This window comes from Thamnophis elegans, chromosome 12, assembly GCF_009769535.1.
Source record: "Thamnophis elegans isolate rThaEle1 chromosome 12, rThaEle1.pri, whole genome shotgun sequence".
Classification (NCBI taxonomy): Eukaryota; Metazoa; Chordata; class Lepidosauria; order Squamata; family Colubridae; genus Thamnophis; species Thamnophis elegans.
The window spans coordinates 7504245-7525911 of NC_045552.1; the positions used below are offsets into that span (position 1 = coordinate 7504245).

At 42.5% G+C, this 21667-nt stretch overlaps 1 protein-coding gene across 1 annotated transcript; it reads right to left on the bottom strand.

Moving 5' to 3' along the window:
• Positions 1-4763: 4763 nt before the first annotated feature.
• On the bottom strand, positions 4764-20017 carry SPACA6 (sperm acrosome associated 6). Its single transcript, XM_032227694.1, has 8 exons — positions 19825-20017; positions 17245-17322; positions 13996-14064; positions 10965-11042; positions 8697-8800; positions 7546-7702; positions 6603-6819; positions 4764-4800 (listed from the first exon to the last, which is right to left on the bottom strand). The coding sequence occupies exons 1-8, from the start codon at positions 20015-20017 to the stop codon at positions 4764-4766; spliced, it is 933 nt and encodes a 310-aa protein (XP_032083585.1).
• Between the last annotated feature and the right edge of the window lie 1650 nt (positions 20018-21667).

Consider the following 21667-nt stretch of genomic DNA (forward strand, 5'->3'; position numbering starts at 1 on the left):
TTCGGAGCAGCTGGGGAAATAGGAGGAGATTCCCCGGCCCCGCCCCGCCCCTCCCGCCAAAAGCGTCACGAGCCATATAAGGAGTTCCAGGGAAGGCGTGGGAATTTCCGACCAACCAGAGAGCGGGCGGGCGATAGGGGGCGCTGCGGCTCCTCGTGGGGGGAGGGGGGGGGAGAAGGCTCCGCCTCGGAATGCCCCGTGTTTTTATTCTGCAGAGATTTAAATGAAGTGGGGAGTTTGGGAAGTAAGGTGTAACAAAGGAAGGTACTTGGCCTTCTTTCTTTTTTTTAATCTTTCCCAGATGCAAATTCTGCCCAACGTAATCTTATCTTATTTATGATAAAGAATTGGGCTTAAATGCATTGGCATTTATTTATTGCCCAAAAGTTCCTTTTTTTCTTGTTGTTCTATACTCTGTAAAAGGAGTCCTTTTCAGTTTTACCCTACAGCTGGTCCCGCTTCGTGTACGGTCTTCCGCCTTCGGGTTAAAAAAAAATAAATACATTTGCAAATTGCAGAATTGTCTTTCAAAAATATACACATAACGCTTTTTTTCGATTTTAGATGCATTTGTTTATTGACCAAATTTCGAGGCTGCCCGGAGTGATTTTTTTTTTTTTTTTAATGAGGTTAGGTGATTTCGTAAATGTTTCTTTTTCTCTTTTTGGCTCTTGAAGTTTCCTTTGTAAAGTTATAAACGTAAAACAATTCATTTTTTTCTTTATAAACCTTTCCGATTTGCCCCCTTTTCAGCTTTGTTCTTGACTGTATTTTTTTCCCAAGAAAAAAAAACTTTGCTGCAGTCAAACCTTTGTTCTGCAAAGTTTTAATTTATCTTTATGTGTATTTTTTAAAAAAAAAACTCAAAGTAGCAAACATACCCAAAGTTCCTCTTATTTTCCTCACAAATACGCTGTGAGATGGGGTTGGGCTGACAGAGACAGGCCCAAAGTGATCCAGTTTTTTGTGCCTAAGGCAGGATTAAAACTCACTGGCTCTGAGTTTCTAGCCACTGGACCAGTGTTTCTCAACCTTGGCAACTTGAAGATGTCCGGACTTCAACTCCCAGAATTCCCCAGCCAGCTAATGCTAAAGAGGGAATTAAAAAGAAAATGTTAAGCTAATGCTGGCTGGGGAATTCTGGGGGTTGAAGTCTGGACATTTTCAAGTTGCCAAGGTTGAGAAACACTGCACTAGACCAAAGCTACTTATTAACAATTATATGTGCTTTTAAATATTTGTATTTTTACAGAGAAATGTAAAGCAATTGCAAATATATTATTTTATAATAATTATAAATAAATAAACAACAATTCAATTCAATTCAATTGCTTACCTGACTAAATGTTAGCATGTGTGCTAGACCCATAGGTTACAAATAAAATCAGTTTGATGTTGAAATATTATGCATTTTTTGCCTTTTTGTTTTATGAAAAGACATGAAACCTTATTTAAAAAGTATGGCAATAAGCAACTTCTAATTTCTAGCCAGTTTATTAAAACCTCTTCATGGGCCTTAGCATTGTGATGCCTGATGGATAAATCAATGCTGGAGATAAACAGGGGATTAAAAAGAAAATGTTAAGTTGGGGGGAGAGATGGAGAAAAATGCAAAAAGCCCTGTGGAATTAGTTTTTTTTAAATCTTTACCCCCCTCTGAGGATCTGCATTTCCTTATCTTAATAGCTATCTAATCTGGGAGTGACCTTCCTTCTTTACATATGGAAATAGCAGGAGTGACTAGATTTTCCTTGTGACTAGATGGTTTGTTGTTGTTATATTGTGAAATCCTGTCTGACTCATCGGGAGACCCCATGGGCAAAAGTCTTCCTGTCCTCTACCACCCTCTGGAGTCCTTTTAAGATCATGCCTCCTGCTTCGGTGACTCCATGCAGCCACCTCGTTCTCTGCTGTCCTCTTCTTCTGCCCTCAATCTTTCCCAGCATGAGGCTCTTCTCCAGGGAGTCCTTCCTTCTCCTTAGGTGGCCAAAGTATTTGAGTTTCTTTTTTTTTTAACATCCCCATTTTTTTAATTAATTTTTTATTTTATCAATTTCATATATACATTCACAATTATATGATCTCATAACTGTTATTAATAATATGTATTTATAACAATTTTCCCCCTACAGTTGACAATATACTTGAAAATTGCTTTCTTATCATCCCATAGATCCATCTTATCTTACAACAGTCCTACTTCTTCTTCCCTCCCTCCCTCTTTCCTTCCCTCGTTTCTTCTCTCCTACTCTCCTTCCTCCCCTCCTTCCTTCCCTCCCTCCTTTCTTCTCTCCTTCTCTCCTTCCTTCCTTCCCTCCCTTCTTCCTTCCTTCCCTCCTTTCTTCTCTCCTTCTCTCCTTCCTTTCCCCCTTCCTTTCCTCCTTCCTTCCCCCCTTCCTTCTCTCCTACATTCCCTCCTTCCTTCCCTCCTTTCTTCTCTCCTTCTCTCCTTCCTTCCCTCCTTCCTTCCCTCCTTTCTTCTCTCCTTCCCTCCTTCCTTCCCTCCCTCCTTCCCTCCCTCCTTCCCTCCCTCCTTCCTACCCCCCTTTCTTCTCTTTCTTCTCTCCTTCCTTCCTCCTCTCCTTTCCCTTCTCTCCTTCCCCTTCCTCCCCTTTACCCTTCCCCTCTTCTTCCCATTCCTCCCCTCTTTCCTACTCTTACATTCCCTCCCATTCTTCCTCTGCCTTTCCCTTTCTCCTATTCCTCTCCTTTCTCCTCTCCTTCCTGTCTTTCCTTCTACTCCTCCCTCCATCCACGTATTTGAGTTTCATCTTCAGGATCTGGCCTTCTCAAGAGCAGTCAGGGTTGATCTCCTCTAGGCTTGACCGGTTTGGATGGCCTTGCAGCCCAAGAGACTCGCGGGAGTCTTCTCCAGCCCCAGAGTTCAAAAGGCCTCCATTCTTTGGCACTCAGCCTTCCTTATGGTCCAACCTTGACAGCCATATGTTGCAACTGGAAAAAAAAACATAGCCTTGACTATACACACTTTTGTTGTCAGGGTGATGTGTCTGCTTTTTAATATGCTGTCTAGTTTTGCCATAGCTTTCTTCCCCAGGAGCAAGCGTCTTTTAACTTCTTGGCTGCAGCAGTCCCCATCTGGGGTGATCTTGGAGCCCAGGAAAATAAAATCTTTCACAACCTCCATTTCTTCCCCAGGAATTAAGAGGGCCAGATGCCATGATCTTAGTTTTCTTAATGTTGAGTTTCGAGCCATCTTTTGCGCTCTCCTTCTTCACCCGCCTCACGAGGCTCTTTAGTTCCTCTTCACTTTCTGCCATGAGAGGGGCATCATCTGCATATCTGAGGCTGTTGATATTTCTCCCAGCAATATGGTTAAGGGTAGGAAATGGTCACTTTTAAAACACACCTTGCCTGCTAGCAGTGAGATTCAGCCTGGCTGAAGAGCTCAATGAAGTGAAGGCATTACCTCTAAAGCTGTGCTGGCTGGGGGATTCTGGGAATTGAAGTCCACAGGACTTAAAGTCGCCAAGGTTGAGAAACACTGCTCTAAAGGTAGTCTTTGGCTTAACTGAGCCCAAAATTTCTGTTGCTAAACAAGACCGTTGTTAAGTGGGGGGGGGGAGTTTGCCCCATTTTACAACATCAGTTGTCCCAGTTAAGTGAACCACTGCAGTTAGTAACACAACTCCTAAGGGAATCTGGCTTCCCCATTGACTTTGCTTGTCAGAAGGTTACTGAAAGGGATGGTGGGACACCTGAGACCCTGCAACCGTCATAAATAACGAGGAAGTCGCCAAGTGTCTCAATTTTGGTTACATGGCCATGGAGAAGTGTGAAAACGGTCATCACTCCCTTTTTTCAGTGTTATGATAACTTGGAACAGTCACTTAAGGAAGGATTGAGGACAACCAGTAATAATTGCCAGAGCAAAAACAATCAAATGTTTTTAGTGGTGCCAAGTTTTATTTTGAGTGAGGCTCTTGTGTGCATAGGGTAGTATGCCAACTTTTTTCATATGACAAAGTTTCTCTGTCTCTATCAGCCACTAAGCAAGCATCTTTATGGTTTCTAGGAAGGGAAGGGAAGAAAAAGATGAAAGAAGGGAGGGGAAGGAAGAAAGGAAGGAAGGAAAGAAGGAAAGAAGGAAAGAAGGAAGGAAGGGGGAGGGACAGGAAGGAAAAGGGAAGAGGGATGGAAGAGAGAAAGGGAGGGAAAGAAAGAAAAGGAAAGGAGGGTGGGAGGGAGGGAGGGAAGAAGGAAGGAGAGGCAGGGACGAGAAAGGAAGAGGGAAGGGAGAAAGAGGGAAAGAAAGGAAAGGAGGGATGGAGGGAGGAAAGAAGGTAGGTGAGGGAGGGACAGGAAGGGAAGGGAAGAGGGAAGCGAAGAGAGAAAGGGATGGAAGAGAGAAAGGGAAGGAAGGAAGGAAAAGGAAAGGAGGGAGGAAGGACAGGAAGGGGAAGGGAAGGGAAGAGAGAAAGGAAGGGAATGAAAGGAAAGGAGGGAGAGGAGAAGAGGAGGAGGAGGAGGAGAAGGAGCTAAAAGAAAACGATCGCTCCGGGCTTCCTATCCTGTTTTCTCTCCCCCCGCCCCCAGCTCCATCCTGCCTGCTAGGCGAAGGCGTGTGGCTTCGCGAATTTCACGGGGCTGAAGTATTGACAAGACTCCGTGCCTCGCGTGACGTTAAGGCGAGCTTGGCCGTTCTTAATGGGCTCTGCGCGTGGCGGCCCTTCAAGCCGTCGTGTGTGTGTGGGGGGGGGGGGGGGGAATCAAATACACTGAAAAAGACGGCAGGGTCTCCCGATTCACGGCTTGAAGTCCGTCGCCCAGCGATACAGCGACCTGGAGAGGGGAATAAACCCTGGTTAACAAAGGCTTTGCCCTTGGACCGGGACTAGAGCGGGATGGCTAAAGTGAACAAACGCTTTAGATAACTTTCCATCCACAAAGGCAGGGCGTGGGTGGGGGTGGGTGGGGGGCAAAGTGGGAGCGCTTTGGCGGCGTGGATTAAAGGGAATCCAGGTCTTTTCACATGCATTATTGGGCAATCGTGAAGATTTGCATCCGCGAAAGGGCGGCTTGTTTCAATGCGGCGATTAAGGGGGACGCGTCGATGCCCTCTTGAGCCCCTCTTTTCGCCCATTGTATTGCAAAGCTGGCTGATTAGCTGAGCGGAGGGCGGGGTGCACTGAAAACGCATCATCAGTCATAAATCCCTTGAGTGCCTGCAAGAGATCTACATGCAGCCCACTTTGAATGCTTTTGTTAAGGTAAAGGTTACCCTGGCACATCTGTGCTAGTCGTTCCTGACTCTAGGGGGCAGTGCTCATCTCCGTTTCAAAGCCAAAGAGCCAGCGGCTGTCCGAAGACATCTCCGTGGTCATGTGGCCGGCATGACTAAACGCCGAAGGCGCACGGAACACTGTTCCCTTCCCACCCAAGGTGGCCTCTATTTTTCTACTTGCATTTTTACATGCTTTCGAACTGCTAGGTTGGCAGAAGCTGAGACAAGTAACGGGAGCTCACTCCATTACGCGGCAGTAGGGATTTGAACCGCCGACCTTTGTGATCGACAAGCTCAGCATCTTAGCCACTGAGCCACCTTTTCTTATCACCTGCTAAATTCCCTTCCCCGTTAATAGTACAGATTCTTGTAGAGAGCTTAAGCTCCCAATAAAACTTTTATAGTCATTTGAAGTGCCTGAATCGCCTGATTTTCCTGGCATTTGATAGACTCCCACCGGTCTAAGAACAGGGAAAGTGTCCAGGTTCCATTTGATGGTAGGGCTGGAAGTAAAAAAGCACCTTTTTTCGGATCAGTTCTGAGATAACTGGTTCAGGAGATATTTTGGAGACACAAGTCAGATTGCCCCGAGCAATTTAATTATGGCAGCCAGAAGGGACTCCAGCAAATATTGTTTCTCTTTCCTTTTGTTAAGTTGTGTCTGCCTGGACAAGTCCCTGCAGTTTTCTTGGCATGATTTTGGAAGTGGATTGCCATTGTTTGCTTCCTGGGGCTGAGAGAGAATGACCGGCCCAAGGCAAACCACATCTTAACAGAAAACAGGTAGTCTTCGACTTACAACAGTTGCTTTAAAGTGGCGATGGCCTGGTTCATACCGTGGGAAATATTTTATCGATGGTTAGAGGATAAATATAAAAATTAGAAATAAAAGTAGATGAGTAAAATATGGAAAATAGTTAATAGAGTTAAGCAGAAGAAGAAGAGGATGTAAAATATCATATATTTAATGTATTGGATATTAAGCTAAGAATAGATTAAACAATTTGTAAATTTTAACTGTTATTGCAAAAAACATTTGTACCCAGACAACACACTGTTTAATGGAAGATGGATTATTTGTACTAAAAAAAAATTTCTTTTTTAAAAAAATGGAAAACATTTTTGGCCTCAATTGTGGTCGTAAGTCGAGGACTACGTGTAATAGAGTCAGAGGGGTCCTTGGAGGTCTTCTAGTCCAACCCTCTGCTCAAGCAGGAAACTCTATACCACTTCAGACATAAATGGTCGTTCAATCTCTTCTCAGTCCCACTTTGGGTGCAAAGCCAGCTGTTTTTTATTTTATTTTATTTTAGCCCAATGTCTTTAGCCACCACATAAATTAGCTCTGCAAAGTACTTACAGAACGGCTAAAGTAACAAGCAGGGATATCCCAGTTATTCCAAGGATAAGCACAATGACTCCCCTTTTCTGGAGATAATCAGGCTGGGACAGCAGATCTTGAAGGGAAGGTAGCTTGTTCACCACCACTGCTTCCTGTCCTGACTCCGGTGGGGAATTCAGGATGGCTTTAAACATTTCTTGCAGCTTTTTCTCTTCCCCAAGCCTTTTTTCTGTCACTGCAGTAAGAGAAGAGGGGGACACACACAACAACAACAAAACAGTTGGACTTGTGGCCCTCCAGCAGAGCTGGCAGCAGATTCAGACAGTGAGGAGGTTGGGGAGGCACATGGGCCAGTCCTGGAGTCTGGGGAAGGCTCTGATGAGGGCTCTGTGTCGGAGACAGAGAGGGGGACAGAGCCATGTGCCAGTTATCAGCTGCCTTCAGAGTCAGACAGCAGTGAGGCAGAGGAACAGCTGGAGCCTGTTCCCAGTTGCACAGAGTTGTCAGAAGGAAAGAACAACTAAGAAATCAGGGCCTCTCGCACATATGTGCTAGTCGTTCCTGGCTCTAGGGGGTGGTGCTCATCTCCGTTTCAAAGCCGAAGAGCCAGCGCTGTCCGAAGACGTCTCGGTGGTCATGTGGCCGGCATGACTAAACACCAAAGGCGCATGGAATGCTCTTACTTTCCCACCAAAGTGGTTCCTATTTTTCTACTTGCATTTTTACGTGCTTTCAAACTGTCAACTTGGCAGAAGCTGAGACAAGTAACGGGAGCTCACTCCGTTTCGCGGCGCTAGTTGGGGTTCAAACCACTGAACTGCTGACCTTTCTGATCAACGCGCTCAGCGTCTTAGCCACTGAACCGCTGCGTCCCTCGACAAACCATTGGCTTCCCTATTCGAATATGGCATCCCCGGTTTGAAGCGTTCAGTCTGGGCCGCAGAAAGTTTTGGCCCCTCACCGTTGACATAAAAATACTTCCTGATCACCACGTCATTGTCCTCTTCAAGTTCGCAGGCAAAGGTCCCGTGATGGGATCCCAGGGTGGGTCGAATGAGGAGGGAAGGGTTGACTCCAAAATTAAGGTCATGGAAGAGAAACAGTTCCTCCGTCCTGAGCTGTGGATTGAGGTGGAGAATCAGGTCCTGGAAGGTAATGCTTTCTAGCTACTTTGGGGTATATTGTGATTAGATGTTGGGTCGTTTTGATTATTAGATAGCTTTCCACATCTGGGATATTTGTTTGTTTATTTATTTATTATTAAAATTTATATGCCGCCCAATCCCGAAGGACTCCGGGCGGCTTACAAAAAAAAAGCAGAAAAAAGAGAAGAAGAAAAAACAAGAAGAAAAGAAAGACAGTTTAAAATCACAAAACCAGTTGCGTTCATTCCAATCAGGGCTGGACCTCAACAATGAGGTCAACAGCTCCAGGCCTGCCGGAACAGCCGGGTATTAACAGCTTTCCTGAAGGCCATGAGAGTGGGTATGGTCTGGATCTCTGGGGGTAGCTGATTCCAGAGAGTCGGAGCAGCCACAGAGAAGGGTCTCCTCCGGGCAGCCGCCAGCCGACACTGTCTGGCTGACAGCATCTGAAGGAGGCCCAATCTGTGGGATCTTACTGGCCGCTGGGAGGTATGTGGCAGTAGGCGGTCTCGAAGGTTTTAATTATTTTTATAATTATTTAATATTTAATACAGTATTTTTGCTAAATACAGATGGTAAAGTTTCTAACTATTTGTAAACCCGTTACATAAGGGAAGGAGAACATATTAGTTTTTTTTTTTTTAAATTACATGTTGATCATCCAGCTGGAGTAGATTTTTTTTTAAGTTTATTGTTAGAGTGTTTGACTTTTGTTTCTCTCTTTTTTGTACACAATATTTGTTTTTCCTTTCGTTGTCGGTGTTGGATGCTCATTTTCCCCTCTTCATTTTTGCCGATAATAGAAGAGAATAAATATGTTTTCAAATCTAGAAGACCACTCTGCGGCCCAGGGGGCTTTTTGGGGATAAACTCCCCCCTAGAGCAAAAAGATCTAAAGGAATTTACCTCCTCCTAAATCTAACATTTTGCTACGTGATGGAACCTCAATCCACAAAGGGTTACTTACATCTTTGACAAATTTCCACCGGAAGGTTCGATCCGAGGAAGTCCGGAAGGCGACTTCACAGTTCAGAAAAGTTGCATCTCCTTCCAATTTGTGCATATCCTGAACTGGAAGAATCATGAAGATAATACAAGCGGGTGATTTACTGCCACCAAATGCTCGCCTGCCCCTAGTTTACGTTACCTGCATTCACACAAAGCATTTACCCAGGTCAGACACCACCCACACAACATACAGGGAGTCCTGGATTTACGGCCACGATTGAGGCCCAAATTTCTGTTGCTAAGTGAAACATTTGCGAAGTGAATTTTGCCACATTCATTAAGTGAATGACTGCGGTTGTTAAGTAAGTCACATGGTTGTTAAGTGAAGCTGGCCTTCCCCCATCGACTTTGCAAAGGTCTCATTAAAGGTCGCAAAAGGGAATCACTTCAATGGTCATAAATATGAGTCAGTCGCCAAGTGTCTGAATTTTGATCACCTGACCACGGGGAGGCTGCAATGGTCGTAAGTGTGAATAACGGTCCTTTTTTCATTGTAACTTTGAACAGTCACTAAATGAACTGTTGTAAATCGAGGACTACCTGCATTAAACGTTATTGCTTGGTCCCTTTGTCTGGCTTTGGGCCTGAGAGTTTGGTGCAAAAGCCAATCAGTTAGCTGGGAGTTCACTGGGTTGGGCAACTTCAGAAAGTGGTTTAATTCAGAAGCCAGATGTCGTGTTGTATGAATGGAGCCTCGGAATTGCCTGAATTCCGAGGCTCCATTCATACAACACGACATTTTAGGGGTTTCAGACAGGGGTCTTTCCCAGCCCTTCCTGGGATGGGGGGGAGCAGCCATTGCAGCTCCTTTAACAAATCTCTAGTTTAAGTTTAGAATAGAATAGCATAGATTAGAATATGGAAGGGAAAATGACTAGAATAGAATAGAATAGAATAGGGAAGGAAAAATAAATAGAATAGAATATGGAAGGGAAAATGACTAGAATAGAATAGAATAGGGAAGGAAAAATAAATAGAATAGGGCAGGAAAAATGAATAGAACAGAATAGAATATGGATGGAAAAATGAATAGAATAGAATAGGGAACGAAAAATGAATAGAATAGAACAGAATAGAATAGAATAGGGAAGGAAAAATAAATAGAATAGAATAGAATAGAATAGAATAGGAAAAATGAATAGAATAGTATATGGAAGAAAAAATGAATAGAATAGAATAGAATATGGAAGGAAAAATGAATAGACTAGAATAGAATAGGAAAAATGAATAGAATAGTATATGGAAGAAAAAATGAATAGAATAGAATAGAATAGGAAAAATGAATAGAATAGTATATGGAAGAAAAAATGAATAGAATGGAATAGAATAGAATAGAATATGGAAGGAAAAATGAATAGAATAGAATAGAATAGGAAAAATGAATAGAATAGTATATGGAAGAAAAAAATGAATAGAATGGAATAGAATAGAATAGAATATGGAAGGAAAAATGAATAGAATAGAATAGAATAGGAAAAATGAATAGAATAGTATATGGAAGAAAAAATGAATAGAATGGAATAGAATAGAATAGAATATGGAAGGAAAAATGAATAGAATAGAATAGAATATGGAAGGAAAAATGAATAGAATAGAATAGAATAGGAAAAATGAATAGAATAGTATATGGAAGAAAAAATGAATAGAATGGAATAGAATAGAATAGAATATGGAAGGAAAAATGAATAGAATAGAATAGAATAGGAAAAATGAATAGAATAGTATATGGAAGAAAAAAATGAATAGAATGGAATAGAATAGAATAGAATATGGAAGGAAAAATGAATAGAATAGAATAGAATATGGAAGGAAAAATGAATAGAATAGAATAGAATAGGAAAAATGAATAGAATAGTATATGGAAGAAAAAAATGAATAGAATGGAATAGAATAGAATAGAATAGAATATGGAAGGAAAAATGAATAGAATAGAATAGAATATGGAAGGAAAAATGAATAGAATAGAATAGAATAGGAAAAATGAATAGAATAGTATATGGAAGAAAAAAATGAATAGAATGGAATAGAATAGAATAGAATATGGAAGGAAAAATGAATAGAATAGAATAGAATATGGAAGGAAAAATGAATAGAATAAAATGGAATAGAATAGAATAGAACAATAGAATTGGAAGTGACCTCGGAGGTCTTCTAGTCCAACCCAATGCTTAGCCAGGAAACCCTACAGTAGCAAACCCCTAGGTTTTTTTTTTAAAGGAACTGTTACTTGGGCAATCGATGGGTAGCTGGCAATCCACAATGGAACAAGAGGAACATTTGTAGTGGTGAGCTTCTTTCTGGTAACCTGCAAGGAACATGAAAAGAGGTTGTGAGAACATAATGCCTTGGTAAGACCACACTTGGAATACTGCATCCATTTGTGGTCACCACCAAGATGCTGAGACAGAGTGCAGAGAAGAGCAACAAAGAGGATTAGGCGACTGGAGGCTAAAACATATGAAGAACGGTTGCAGGAACTGGGTATGTCTAGTTTAATGAAAAGAAGGACCAGGGGAGACATGATAGCAGAGTTCCGATATCTCAGGAATTGCTCCAAAGAAGAGGGAGTCAAGTCATTCTCCAAGGCACCTGAGGGTAGAACAAGAAGCAACGGGTGGAAACTAATCAAGGAGAGAAGCAACCTAAAACTAAGGGGGAATTTCCTGAAAGCGAGAACAATTCATCAGTGGAACAGTTTGCCTTCAGAAGTTGTGGGTGCTCCAACACTGGAAGTTTTTAAGAAGAGATTGGACAATGTACAGGGTTTCCTGCCTGATCAGGGGGTTGGGCTAGAAGACCTCCAAGGTCCCTTCAAACTTTGTTATTCTGATATAGAAAGAGAAGTTAATGGGGAAGTGAGGTAGATGGGAGACAGGGATATTATCTGAGGAAGAAGATTTTTGGACTTACCACATGGTGGAATGCAAGGTGGTGCTGTAAAGAGAGAAGGGAAGCCGAGATGTAGTTTTTTCTGATTTGGCATTTGACCACAGCCTCAGTGTTCAGATGGAACAATAAGCTGGATCCCCTATTTTGTAGGATGGGTCAACAGTATTTAGCAATCCAAATTGCTACGTTACACCTATCCTCCGCGAGCTGCACTGGCTACCGATCGGTCTCCAGATACGCTTCAAAGTGCTAGTCGTAACTTATAAAGCCCTTCATGGTATTGGACCTGGGTACTTGAGAGACCGCCTGCTGCCAATTACCTCCCAAAGACCCGTCAGATCACACAGGGTCAGCCTCCTCCGGGTTCCGTCCACCAGCCAATGCCATCTGGCTACTACCTGGGGGAGGGCCTTCTCTGTAGCAGCTCCGGCCCTTTGGAATGAACTCCCCGCGGAGATCCGGACCCTCACCTCTCTCCAGGCCTTCCGGAAAGCCGTCAAAACCTGGCTGTGCTGGCAGGCCTGGGGTTGATGAGTTCCCCTCCCCTCTCGACTGGTATGGCTGTGTGATTTTCGTGTATTTTAATTATGTGTACTGTTGTTTATGTTCCCTTTCCCCTTTGAGTTGTTCGCCGCCCTGAGTCCCTCCTGGAGAAGGGCGGCATACAAATAAACCAAAACTGAAAAACTGAACTGAAAAATAGTTTGCCATTTTTAAAAGTTCTCTGGAAGCAGATCGTTTCCCTCGACTCAAACCGAGGCTGATTTTTTTTATATTTTTAAAAGCTAAACAATCCATCTTAATTGGTTTAATAATCCAGTGAATTCTTGGGGGAAAACTCCTAAGCTAGGTGTGACGGCTTTCTCAGCATCATCTACCCCTGCCTTGAAGCAATGGATAGTCTAGGATTCAGACCACAGGTTTAGTTGGCCGAGTTAAAGGAGGAGCAGCTGGGTTTGGCACAAGATGCTAAACTCAGCTGGTTTTCCTCATCACTGCCACCCGTATTTGGCATTTGGGTGAACCCACGTTGTTTGTTTGTTTCAGGAACCGCATGTAGGGTGCGAACCCGAAAAAGGAGGAATAAGAATGGAATTCAGCAGGTCTGAACTAATCTCAGATCTTCAGCAGCTGCTGAAGTAGCCAGAGGCATTCAGTTCTCTCTCTCTCTCTTTCTCCATCTCTCCCGCCCTCCTTCCCTCTCTTCTCTCTCTTTCTCTCCTCTCTCTCTCCCTTTCTTTCTTTCTCTCTCTCTCCCTTTCTCTCTTTCTATCTCTCCCTTTCTCTTTCTCCTTCTCTTTCTATCTCTCCCATTCTTTCTCTTTTCCTTCTCCCTCTGCCTCCCTCTTCTCCCTCTCACCTCTTTCCCTTTCTTTCTTTCTCTCCCTTTCTCTCTCTCTCCTTTCTCTCTCTCCCTTTCTCTTTTTCTATCTCTCCCGTTCTTTCTCTTCTCTCTCTCTGTCTCCCTCTCTTCTCTTTCTCTCTCTCCCATTCTTTCTCTTTTCCTTCTCTCTCTCTGCCTCCCTCTTCTCTCTCTCACCTCTTTCTCTTCTCTCTCTCTGCCTCCCTCTCTTCTCTTTCTATCTCTCCCATTCTTTCTCTTTTCCTTCTCTCTCTCTGCCTCCCTCTTCTCTCTCTCTCCCTTTCTCTCTCTCCCTTTCTCTTTTTCTATCTCTCCCGTTCTTTCTCCTCTCTCTCTCTGCCTCCCTCTCTTCTCTCTCTTTCTCGCTCCCTTTCTTCCTTTCTCTCTCCCTTTCTTCCTTTCTCTCTCCCCCTCTCTTTTCTCTCTCCCCCTTTCTTTTTTCTTTCTATCTCTCCCATTCTTTCACTTTTTCTCTCCCTTTTTCTTTCTGTCCCCCCCATTTTTTCTCTCCCTCCCTCTTTCTTCTCTCTCTTTCTCTCTCTCCCTTTTTCTTTCTCTCTCCTCTCTCTCTCTCCCCCCCTCTCTCTCTGTGATGGGCTCCTGCACAAGTCCAAAACCTTGAAAGACTAAAACCTCAGATCTTGGTGACCAACAGTCATAAACCAGACATAGGAAGGGTGGGATACAATTAATAATATTAAAAAGTAACAAATGGCATTTTTGTGCATTATCTTTTAAAACCATCTTTTGGTTTATATTCCACCCTTCCTGTGCTGGTCTACGATAGCAAAAAAAGACTTGATTGATTGGTCGTAGTATACGGCACAAGAAAACAGCGAAAACAGCCTCTGTGCCAAGCTATGGATTAGAATCCAACCCCAGTGCTGATGATGTTACCTAGCTGGGTAAGAAAACAACTGGAGTGCAGCCCAGGCTCCTCCATCCAACATCAAACAACACGTAGCAAAACCTCCTCTTCCAAAAGCTGCAGCTCTCCTCTTCTTACCTGCTTTGAGTTGTGCTACTTCGTTTTCCACCTCTTTCACAGCCTCGGGAACCGCTTGCTGGAAAAGGGCTGCAGAGAGGTGGAGAAAACGCCCAGTTGCTCTCTTTCCTTTGATCAAGACATGTACACACTCAAGCTGCACGCAACCTTCACACGGGCCGCTCCGCTGCAGGCATGAACCTGGCTCTTCCAGACATTCAAGCAGCTAGTGTGCTGTGGCCTCTGCTTGAATTGCAACCATCTGGGTCTGCACACTTCCCACTTACTGAGGAAGAAGGAAAGTTTTGCTTTGGTTTTATTGGTTAAAAAAGGCTTTAAAGCAGGGGTCTCCAACCTTGGCAATTTTAAGCCTGGAGGACTTCAACTCCCAGAATTCCCCAGGCAGCAAAACTCAGGGCAAGAGAGGAGAGGAGGGGAGAGGAGAGGAAAGGAAAGGGAAGGGAAGGAAGGGAAGGGAAGGGAAGGAAGGAAGGAAGGAGAGAGAGAGAGAGAAAGAAAGAAAGAAAAAGAAAGAAAGAAAGAAAGAAAGAAAGAAAGAAAGAAAGAAAGAAAGAAAGAAAGAAGGCTATAATTGAATCACTAAGTCTAGTGAAGGCAAACTTTTTGGTCCAGTGTGTCAAACATTTGGAAAGTGCCCAGCTTGGCTCTGTGTGTTGCACATACACAAACAAAAAAGCAATATTTTTTTTATCTGCCTCCCCATCTTGGTCACCAACACTCAGCAGTAGCTGAATAATTGTAATTGTGTAATTAGAAAATGGGAAAGAGTTTCTCTATAGTTTCTCTTAAAGCTTCCCAACATTGGTCACTTTAAGACAGTGTTTCTCAACCTTGGCAACTTGAAGATGTCCGGACTTCAACTCCCAGAATTCCCCAGCCAGCGGAGGGAGGAAGGGAGGGAGGGAGGGAGGAAGGAAGGAAGGAAGGAAGAAAGGAAGAAAGGAAGAAAGGAAGAAAGAAAGAAAGAAAGAAAGAAAGAAAGAAAGAAAGAAAGAAAGAAAGAAAGAAGGCTATAATTGAATCACTAAGTCTAGTGAAGGCAAACTTTTTGGTCCAGTGTGTCAAACATTTGGAAAGTGCCCAGCTTGGCTCTGTGTGTTGCACATACACAAACAAAAAAGCAATATTTTTTTTATCTGCCTCCCCATCTTGGTCACCAACACTCAGCAGTAGCTGAATAATTGTAATTGTGTAATTAGAAAATGGGAAAGAGTTTCTCTATAGTTTCTCTTAAAGCTTCCCAACATTGGTCACTTTAAGACAGTGTTTCTCAACCTTGGCAACTTGAAGATGTCCGGACTTCAACTCCCAGAATTCCCCAGCCAGCGGAGGGAGGAAGGGAGGGAGGGAGGGAGGGAGGAAGGAAGGAAGGAAGGAAGGAAGAAAGGAAGAAAGGAAGAAAGGAAGAAAGAAAGAAAGAAAGAAAGAAAGAAAGAAAGAAAGAAAGAAAGAAGGCTATAATTGAATCACTAAGTCTAGTGAAGGCAAACTTTTTGGTCCAGTGTGTCAAACATTTGGAAAGTGCCCAGCTTGGCTCTGTGTGTTGCACATACACAAACAAAAAAGCAATATTTTTTTTATCTGCCTCCCCATCTTGGTCACCAACACTCAGCAGTAGCTGAATAATTGTAATTGTGTAATTAGAAAATGGGAAAGAGTTTCTCTATAGTTTCTCTTAAAGCTTCCCAACATTGGTCACTTTAAGACAGTGTTTCTCAACCTTGGCAACTTGAAGATGTCCGGACTTCAACTCCCAGAATTCCCCAGCCAGCGAATGCTGGCTGGGGAATTCTGGGAGTTGAAGTCCGGACATCTTCAAGTTGCCAAGGTTGAGAAACACTGCTTTAAGATGTATGGACTTCAGCTTCCAGAATTCCCCAGACGGCAATGCTGACTGAGGAATCCTGGGAGTTGAAGTCCGCGCACCTTCCAGCAGCCCAGGTTGAGAAATATTGCTCTAAGGAGTGAAGCTAGAGCTGTCATCAGCTAATCATTTCCTGAACAGGAATGCTTCTGTTTATCTTAGTAATGTGATTTAATGGACCGTGGGAAGATTATAGACGCTGTGTCAATGGAGCCATATTAAGAAAGAAGGGGATAAAAGCAATATTTATTTTTCAGCTTCCAAAGGTCAACTGGAGTTGTCATTTCTCCATACTGAATAATAAAAGAGCCACCTTGCAGTTGATAAAATAAACTATCAACTTGGAAACAGCTCTTTGCTCTTTAGAAATCTCATTTCCAGAGAATCTGGTACATTATAGCTGGTGTTAGCTTTCATCAGGTGGGTGCAAATCCAAAAATGGAGTGGAGTCAGAATAGAATTCAGCAGGTCTGAACTAATCTCAGATCTTCAACATCTGCTGAAGTGGCCAGAGGCATCCAGTTCTCTCTCTCTCTTTCTCTTCTCCCTCTCTCCCTTTCTCTTTCTCCCTTTCTCTATCTCTCCCATTCTCTTTTCTCGTTCTCTGCCTCACTCTCTTCTCTCTCTTTCCTCTCACTTTCTTTCTTTCTTTCTTTCTCTCTTTCTCTTCTCTCTCCTTCCCTTTCTTTTTCTCTTTCTATCTCTCCCATTCTTTTGCTTTCTCTCTCTTTCTTTTTCTCTCTCCCTTTCTCTTTTCTCTCTCTCTCTTCTCTTCCTCATCTCTCTCTCCCTTTCTCTTTCTCTCTTCTTTCTCTTCTCTTTATCCCTTTCTCTTTCCCTCATTCTCTTCTCCCTCTCCCTTTCTCTCTTCTCTTCTTTCTCTTCCCCATCTCTCTTTCTCTTTCCCTCTCTTTCTTTTCTCTCTCCCTTTCTCTTTCTATCTCTCCCATTCTTTTGCTTTCTCTCTTTCTCTCTCCCTCTCTCTTCTCCCTTCCTCTCTCCTCTCCTTCTCTCTCCCTCTTCCCCTCCCTCCTCCCTCTCCCACTCTCTGCCTTTCCTCTCCCTCTCCCTCTCTCTCTCTCTCTTCCCCTCTCCCTTAGCAACAGAAATTTGGGGCGCAATTGTAATTGTAAGTGTGCATTTACTCTAAACCTATACATAAAACGTTTTCTGAGCCCAACAGAGAAGTAAGTTAGTTTTCTAAATCCAGAAGGCTCCTGTAGCATAAATGTGTCCTCCTGTACTACATATATGCCACAAAGGTCACCCCAATTTTTCTCAAAATCTCTGCTCGCTGGCTTTGGGTCTTACGAAAAAGGTGGAGGCCGGGGAGAGGAGAGATAATCTCAGCCCAGATGCAGCCAAGTTCTACGGAGCATACCTACCTTTGCCCATGCCTTTCTCTTCCAAGAAGAAAACCACCCTGCCGAAAGCATCCTTCAGCTTCTCTATTTCAGACACATCTGGGGCAGAGAGAGAGAAGGGGGGGAAGGTGTCAAGCGTTTGTCCGTTTCTGAGCAGAAGGACAAGGCCTGGCCTTGAGGGCAGAGATGTAGGTAAAGCTCTTAGCTCAGGACAGAGACTGGTCATGTGAAACACTTCAAGGCGTGATCTAAAACTCAGCAAGCTCAAACGGCCCAAGGAGCTGCTGATTCTGTTCTACGGAGGAATGATTGAGTCTGTCATCTGTACCTCTATAACTATCTGGTTTGGCTCTGCAACCCAACAAGACAGACACAGACTTCAGAAGATAATTAGAACTGCAGAAAAAACAATGGCTATCAATTTGCCTTCCATTGAGGACCTGTACACTGCACGAGTCAAAAAAAAAAAAGGTTGTGAAAATAACTACAGACTCCTCACATCCTGGACATAAATGGTTTCAACTCCTACCCTCAAAACGATGCTATAGGGCACTGCACACCAGAACAACTAGACACAAGAACAGGTTTTTTCCCCTGAATGCCATAACTCTGATGAACAACTAATCCCCACAGCAATGTCAAATTATTTACTAAGACTGTATTACTACGTATTATTCTTCTCTTCTCTTCCTACTACCTATCTCTTCCCCCTTCCGACTATAACCATGTTGCTTCTACCTTTCAATTTATATTGTTTTATTTGTTTCCTAGTATGATTTGATTGCTTATTAGTAACCTATGACTATCACTGTGTTGTATCTTTTTGTCCTTGATGAACGTATTCTATTTTTCTTTATGTACACTGAGAGCATAAGCACCAAAGACAAATTCCTTGTGTGTCCAATCACACTTGGCCAATAAAGAATTCTATTCTACTCTGTTCTATACTATACTATACTATACTATACTATACTATACTATACTATTCTATTCTATTCTATTCTATTCTATTCTATTCTAATTTCTTTTCTATTCTATTCTAATTTCTATTCTATTCTATTCTATTCCGTTCTATTATTCTATTCTAATTTCTTTTCTATTCCATTCTATTCTATTCTAATTTCTATTCTATTCTAATTTCTATTCTATTCCATTCTATTCTAATTTCTATTCCATTCTATTCTAATTTCTATTCTAATTTCTATTCTATTTTATTCCATTCCATTCTATTCTATTATTCTATTCTAATTTCTTTTCTATTCCATTCTATTCTAATTTCTATTCTATTCCATTCTATTCTAATTTCTACTCCATTCTATTCTAATTTCTATTCTATTCTATTCTATTCCATTCCATTCCATTCTATTCTATTATTCTATTCTAATTTCTTTTCTATTCCATTCTATTCTAATTTCTATTCTATTCTAATTTCTATTCTATTCCATTCTATTCTAATTTCTATTCTAATTTCTATTCTATTCCATTCCATTCCATTCTATTCTAATTTCTTTTCTATTCCATTCCATTCTATTCTATTCTAATTTCTATTTCATTGTATTCTAATATTCTATTCTATTCCATTCCATTCCATTCCATTCCATTCCATTCCATTCTATTCCATTCCATTCCATTCCATTCTAAAAAAGGCAGGAGCCAAGCATAACCCCAGAACTTTATCATTCAGTGTCTTTCAGCCTTGGCGACTTTAAGATGGGTGGACTGCCTTGCTTTGCTGGGGAATTCTGGGAGTCGAAGTCCCCCTATCTTAAAGTTGCCAAGGTTGAAAAAAAATACTGTCGTAGGGCATTTTAACAGAATCTGGAAAGCATTTCCTAATTTTTCACTGCCCCTTCTTCAGGACAGCAAAATCAAGGGCTGTTCTGAGAATCTTTCTTGTCTCTTCTATTTTTCCTAGCACTGAACAATCATTTTGCCGCTTCTGCTCCCAGTTAAATTCATCTCCCTAATAACAAGTAATCCTGGACTTACAACAAAAATTGAGGCCCAAATTCCCGTTGCCAAACGAGACTGTTGTTAACTAAATCGCCCCTCCCCCCACTCTTTTATGATTATTCTTGCCACGGTTGTTAAGTGAATCACTGCCGTTGTTAAGTTAGTAACACGGTTATTCAATGAATCTGGTTCCCCCATTGCTTGTTGGAAGATCGTCCAAGGGGGATGATGTGACCCTGGAAACTGCAACCGTCATAAATATGAGTCGTTGCCCAGCGTCTGAATTTTGATCATGTGACGAACTACGGGGACGCTGCATTGGATGTATGTATGAAAACTGGATGTCAGGTTTTTTTTCTCCCAGTGATGTTGTAACTTTGAATGGTCACTAAACAAACTGTCATAAGTGGGGAACTACCTGTAGCAGCCTTTGCTCTGCTTCAGCTTTCAAGATTTGTGGCCTCTTTCTGGCGAAGGACCTTCTGGGAAATAATAAGCCAACTCCTTTCAAAATGCAGAAAGGTGAGAGATGGTGCCCTCAGCTGTTCCTTAAGACCACGGAGAGCCTCTGGAACTCCCCGCCACTGGACGTGAACATCTTAATGGCCCTCCCGCGCCCAGCTTCTCCCTGCCCTGAACAGTACTCACCCACCTGAGTCTTGCTCAAGGGACGGAAGGCCGTTTCTAAAGTCCCTAGGCAGGTTTGATGCTTCTCACTCTGATAGCCCCAAAAATATTGGCATATGCGCAGACGCTGGGCTGCCGTGGAGAAGCAGTTGAAGCAAGCGGTTGCCCTGGAATTAAAAACCAACCAGAGAATCAGGACATCTCCACCAGCCATGACTGAAGTTTCCAGAAAGATTTCTTGTGAGAAGAGAATTCTTCCATGAGGTCATAAATCAGCTCCAGTTTATGACTTCATAACTCATGATATGGCAAGCCGTGGGCTGTTGAGAAAGGAATGCCTTGGTGGGAGAAGACACTTCAGGTAGTCCTCAACTTACGACCAAAATGGAGCCCGGCATTTCTGTTGTTAAGCGCAAGACATTTGTTAAGCGAGCTTTGCCCTCACCTCTTGAAAGAGCTTTATAGCTCCCGCTGCTTTAAGAAAGTTCAAAACATTCTTAAAAATCCATCTTATCCTGGGCATTTTTTTTTAAACTATTACCATCTGGCAGACGGTACAGGGCAATAAAAACAAGGACAAAAATAGGCTGAAAAACAGCTTTTATCGCAGGGCAGTAACTATATTGAATTCTACTGTATAGTATAATATTATTGCAATATCAGGGGATTTCAATTGTATGGAATGTGAAGGATGTGTGTTTGTGTTTTTATTTCTACAGGGCGGGGCATAACCTTTTCCTAGGGGGTCACAGCAACACTTGTAATAACAACACAAATAATTCATACACCATTCGAAAGCCCATCAAAAACTGAGTTTATTGACACGATTTAATAGTCAGTATGATTATCAGTAACCCAATCCGGATGACGTTTCAATTTGTTTGCAATCCATTTTCGATTGATAAACGTCGCTCCAGCATCGCGAGCCTCTCGAAAGGCAATGCATTTTATTCTGTCAATGATCCTTTGTTCTTCCGAATCGAATTTTCCAGCCATTCTTAAAGCAAATTTAACATTTAATAGCTCATTCAATTCAGTTTTTTATGGGCTTTAAAATGAGGTGTCGCGGAAGTTGTAAACTGCTGTCGATCTTGCTGTGACCCCCTAGGAAAAGGTTATGCCCCGCCCTGTATAGTTATAATGTACAGTGAAGATAGGATTTAATTGTAATTGTAATTGTACAAGGACACTAAACTAAACTAAGATAAAATAAGATAAAATAAACTAAGCTAAGCTAAACTAAGCTAAGCTAAGCTAAACTAAGCTAAACTAAGCTAAACTAAACTAAACTAAACTAAACTAGATAAGTATTTCTGGGCTGGGAAATTCTTCTCTTTTTCCCTTATCAGTTTGATGAAGGAAATGTCCTTCTGGTTTCGGCTCCAAGTGGGGAAAAAGACACTGGAGACATGGAGGCTGCTTGGAAAGGGTTCCACCACAAAACCGCGGAGGACAAAATCGCGCTTGACGAAAGCGCGCATTTGACGTCATCACAGCACGACGAAAACATCACGCTGTGATCGAAAAATGTAAAAATAAAGCGAAAACCTTACCCTAACCCCCCCAAACCTAACCCTAAACCTAACCCTAAACCTAACCCTTAACCTAACCCTAAACGTAACCCTTAACCTAACGCTAAACCTAACGCTAACCCTTAACCTAACGCTAAACGTAACCCTAACGCTCTACACCTAACCCTAACCCTTAACCTAACCCTAACCCTAACCCTAACCCTTACCTTTATGTGAATCGGCTTGCTTTAATTTTAATTTTATTTCAATTTTTAATTTTTTTCGTCGCACTGTGATGACGTCAAATGTGCGCTTTCGTCGAGCGCGATTTTGTCCTCCGCGGTTTTGACGGG

Excerpts from the sequence above, each read along its gene's own strand:
- SPACA6 (XM_032227694.1), bottom strand. The coding sequence starts at position 20,017 with ATGGCTGGTGGAGATGTCCTGATTCTCTGGTTGGTTTTTAATTCCAGG. Across the intron at positions 17,323-19,824 it reads CTTGAGCAAGACTCAGGTGG|ATGTGTCTGAAATAGAGAAG; the intron begins GTGAGTACTGTT and ends TCTCTGCCCCAG. Across the intron at positions 14,065-17,244 it reads AGAGAAAGGCATGGGCAAAG|CCCTTTTCCAGCAAGCGGTT; the intron begins GTAGGTATGCTC and ends ACCTCTCTGCAG.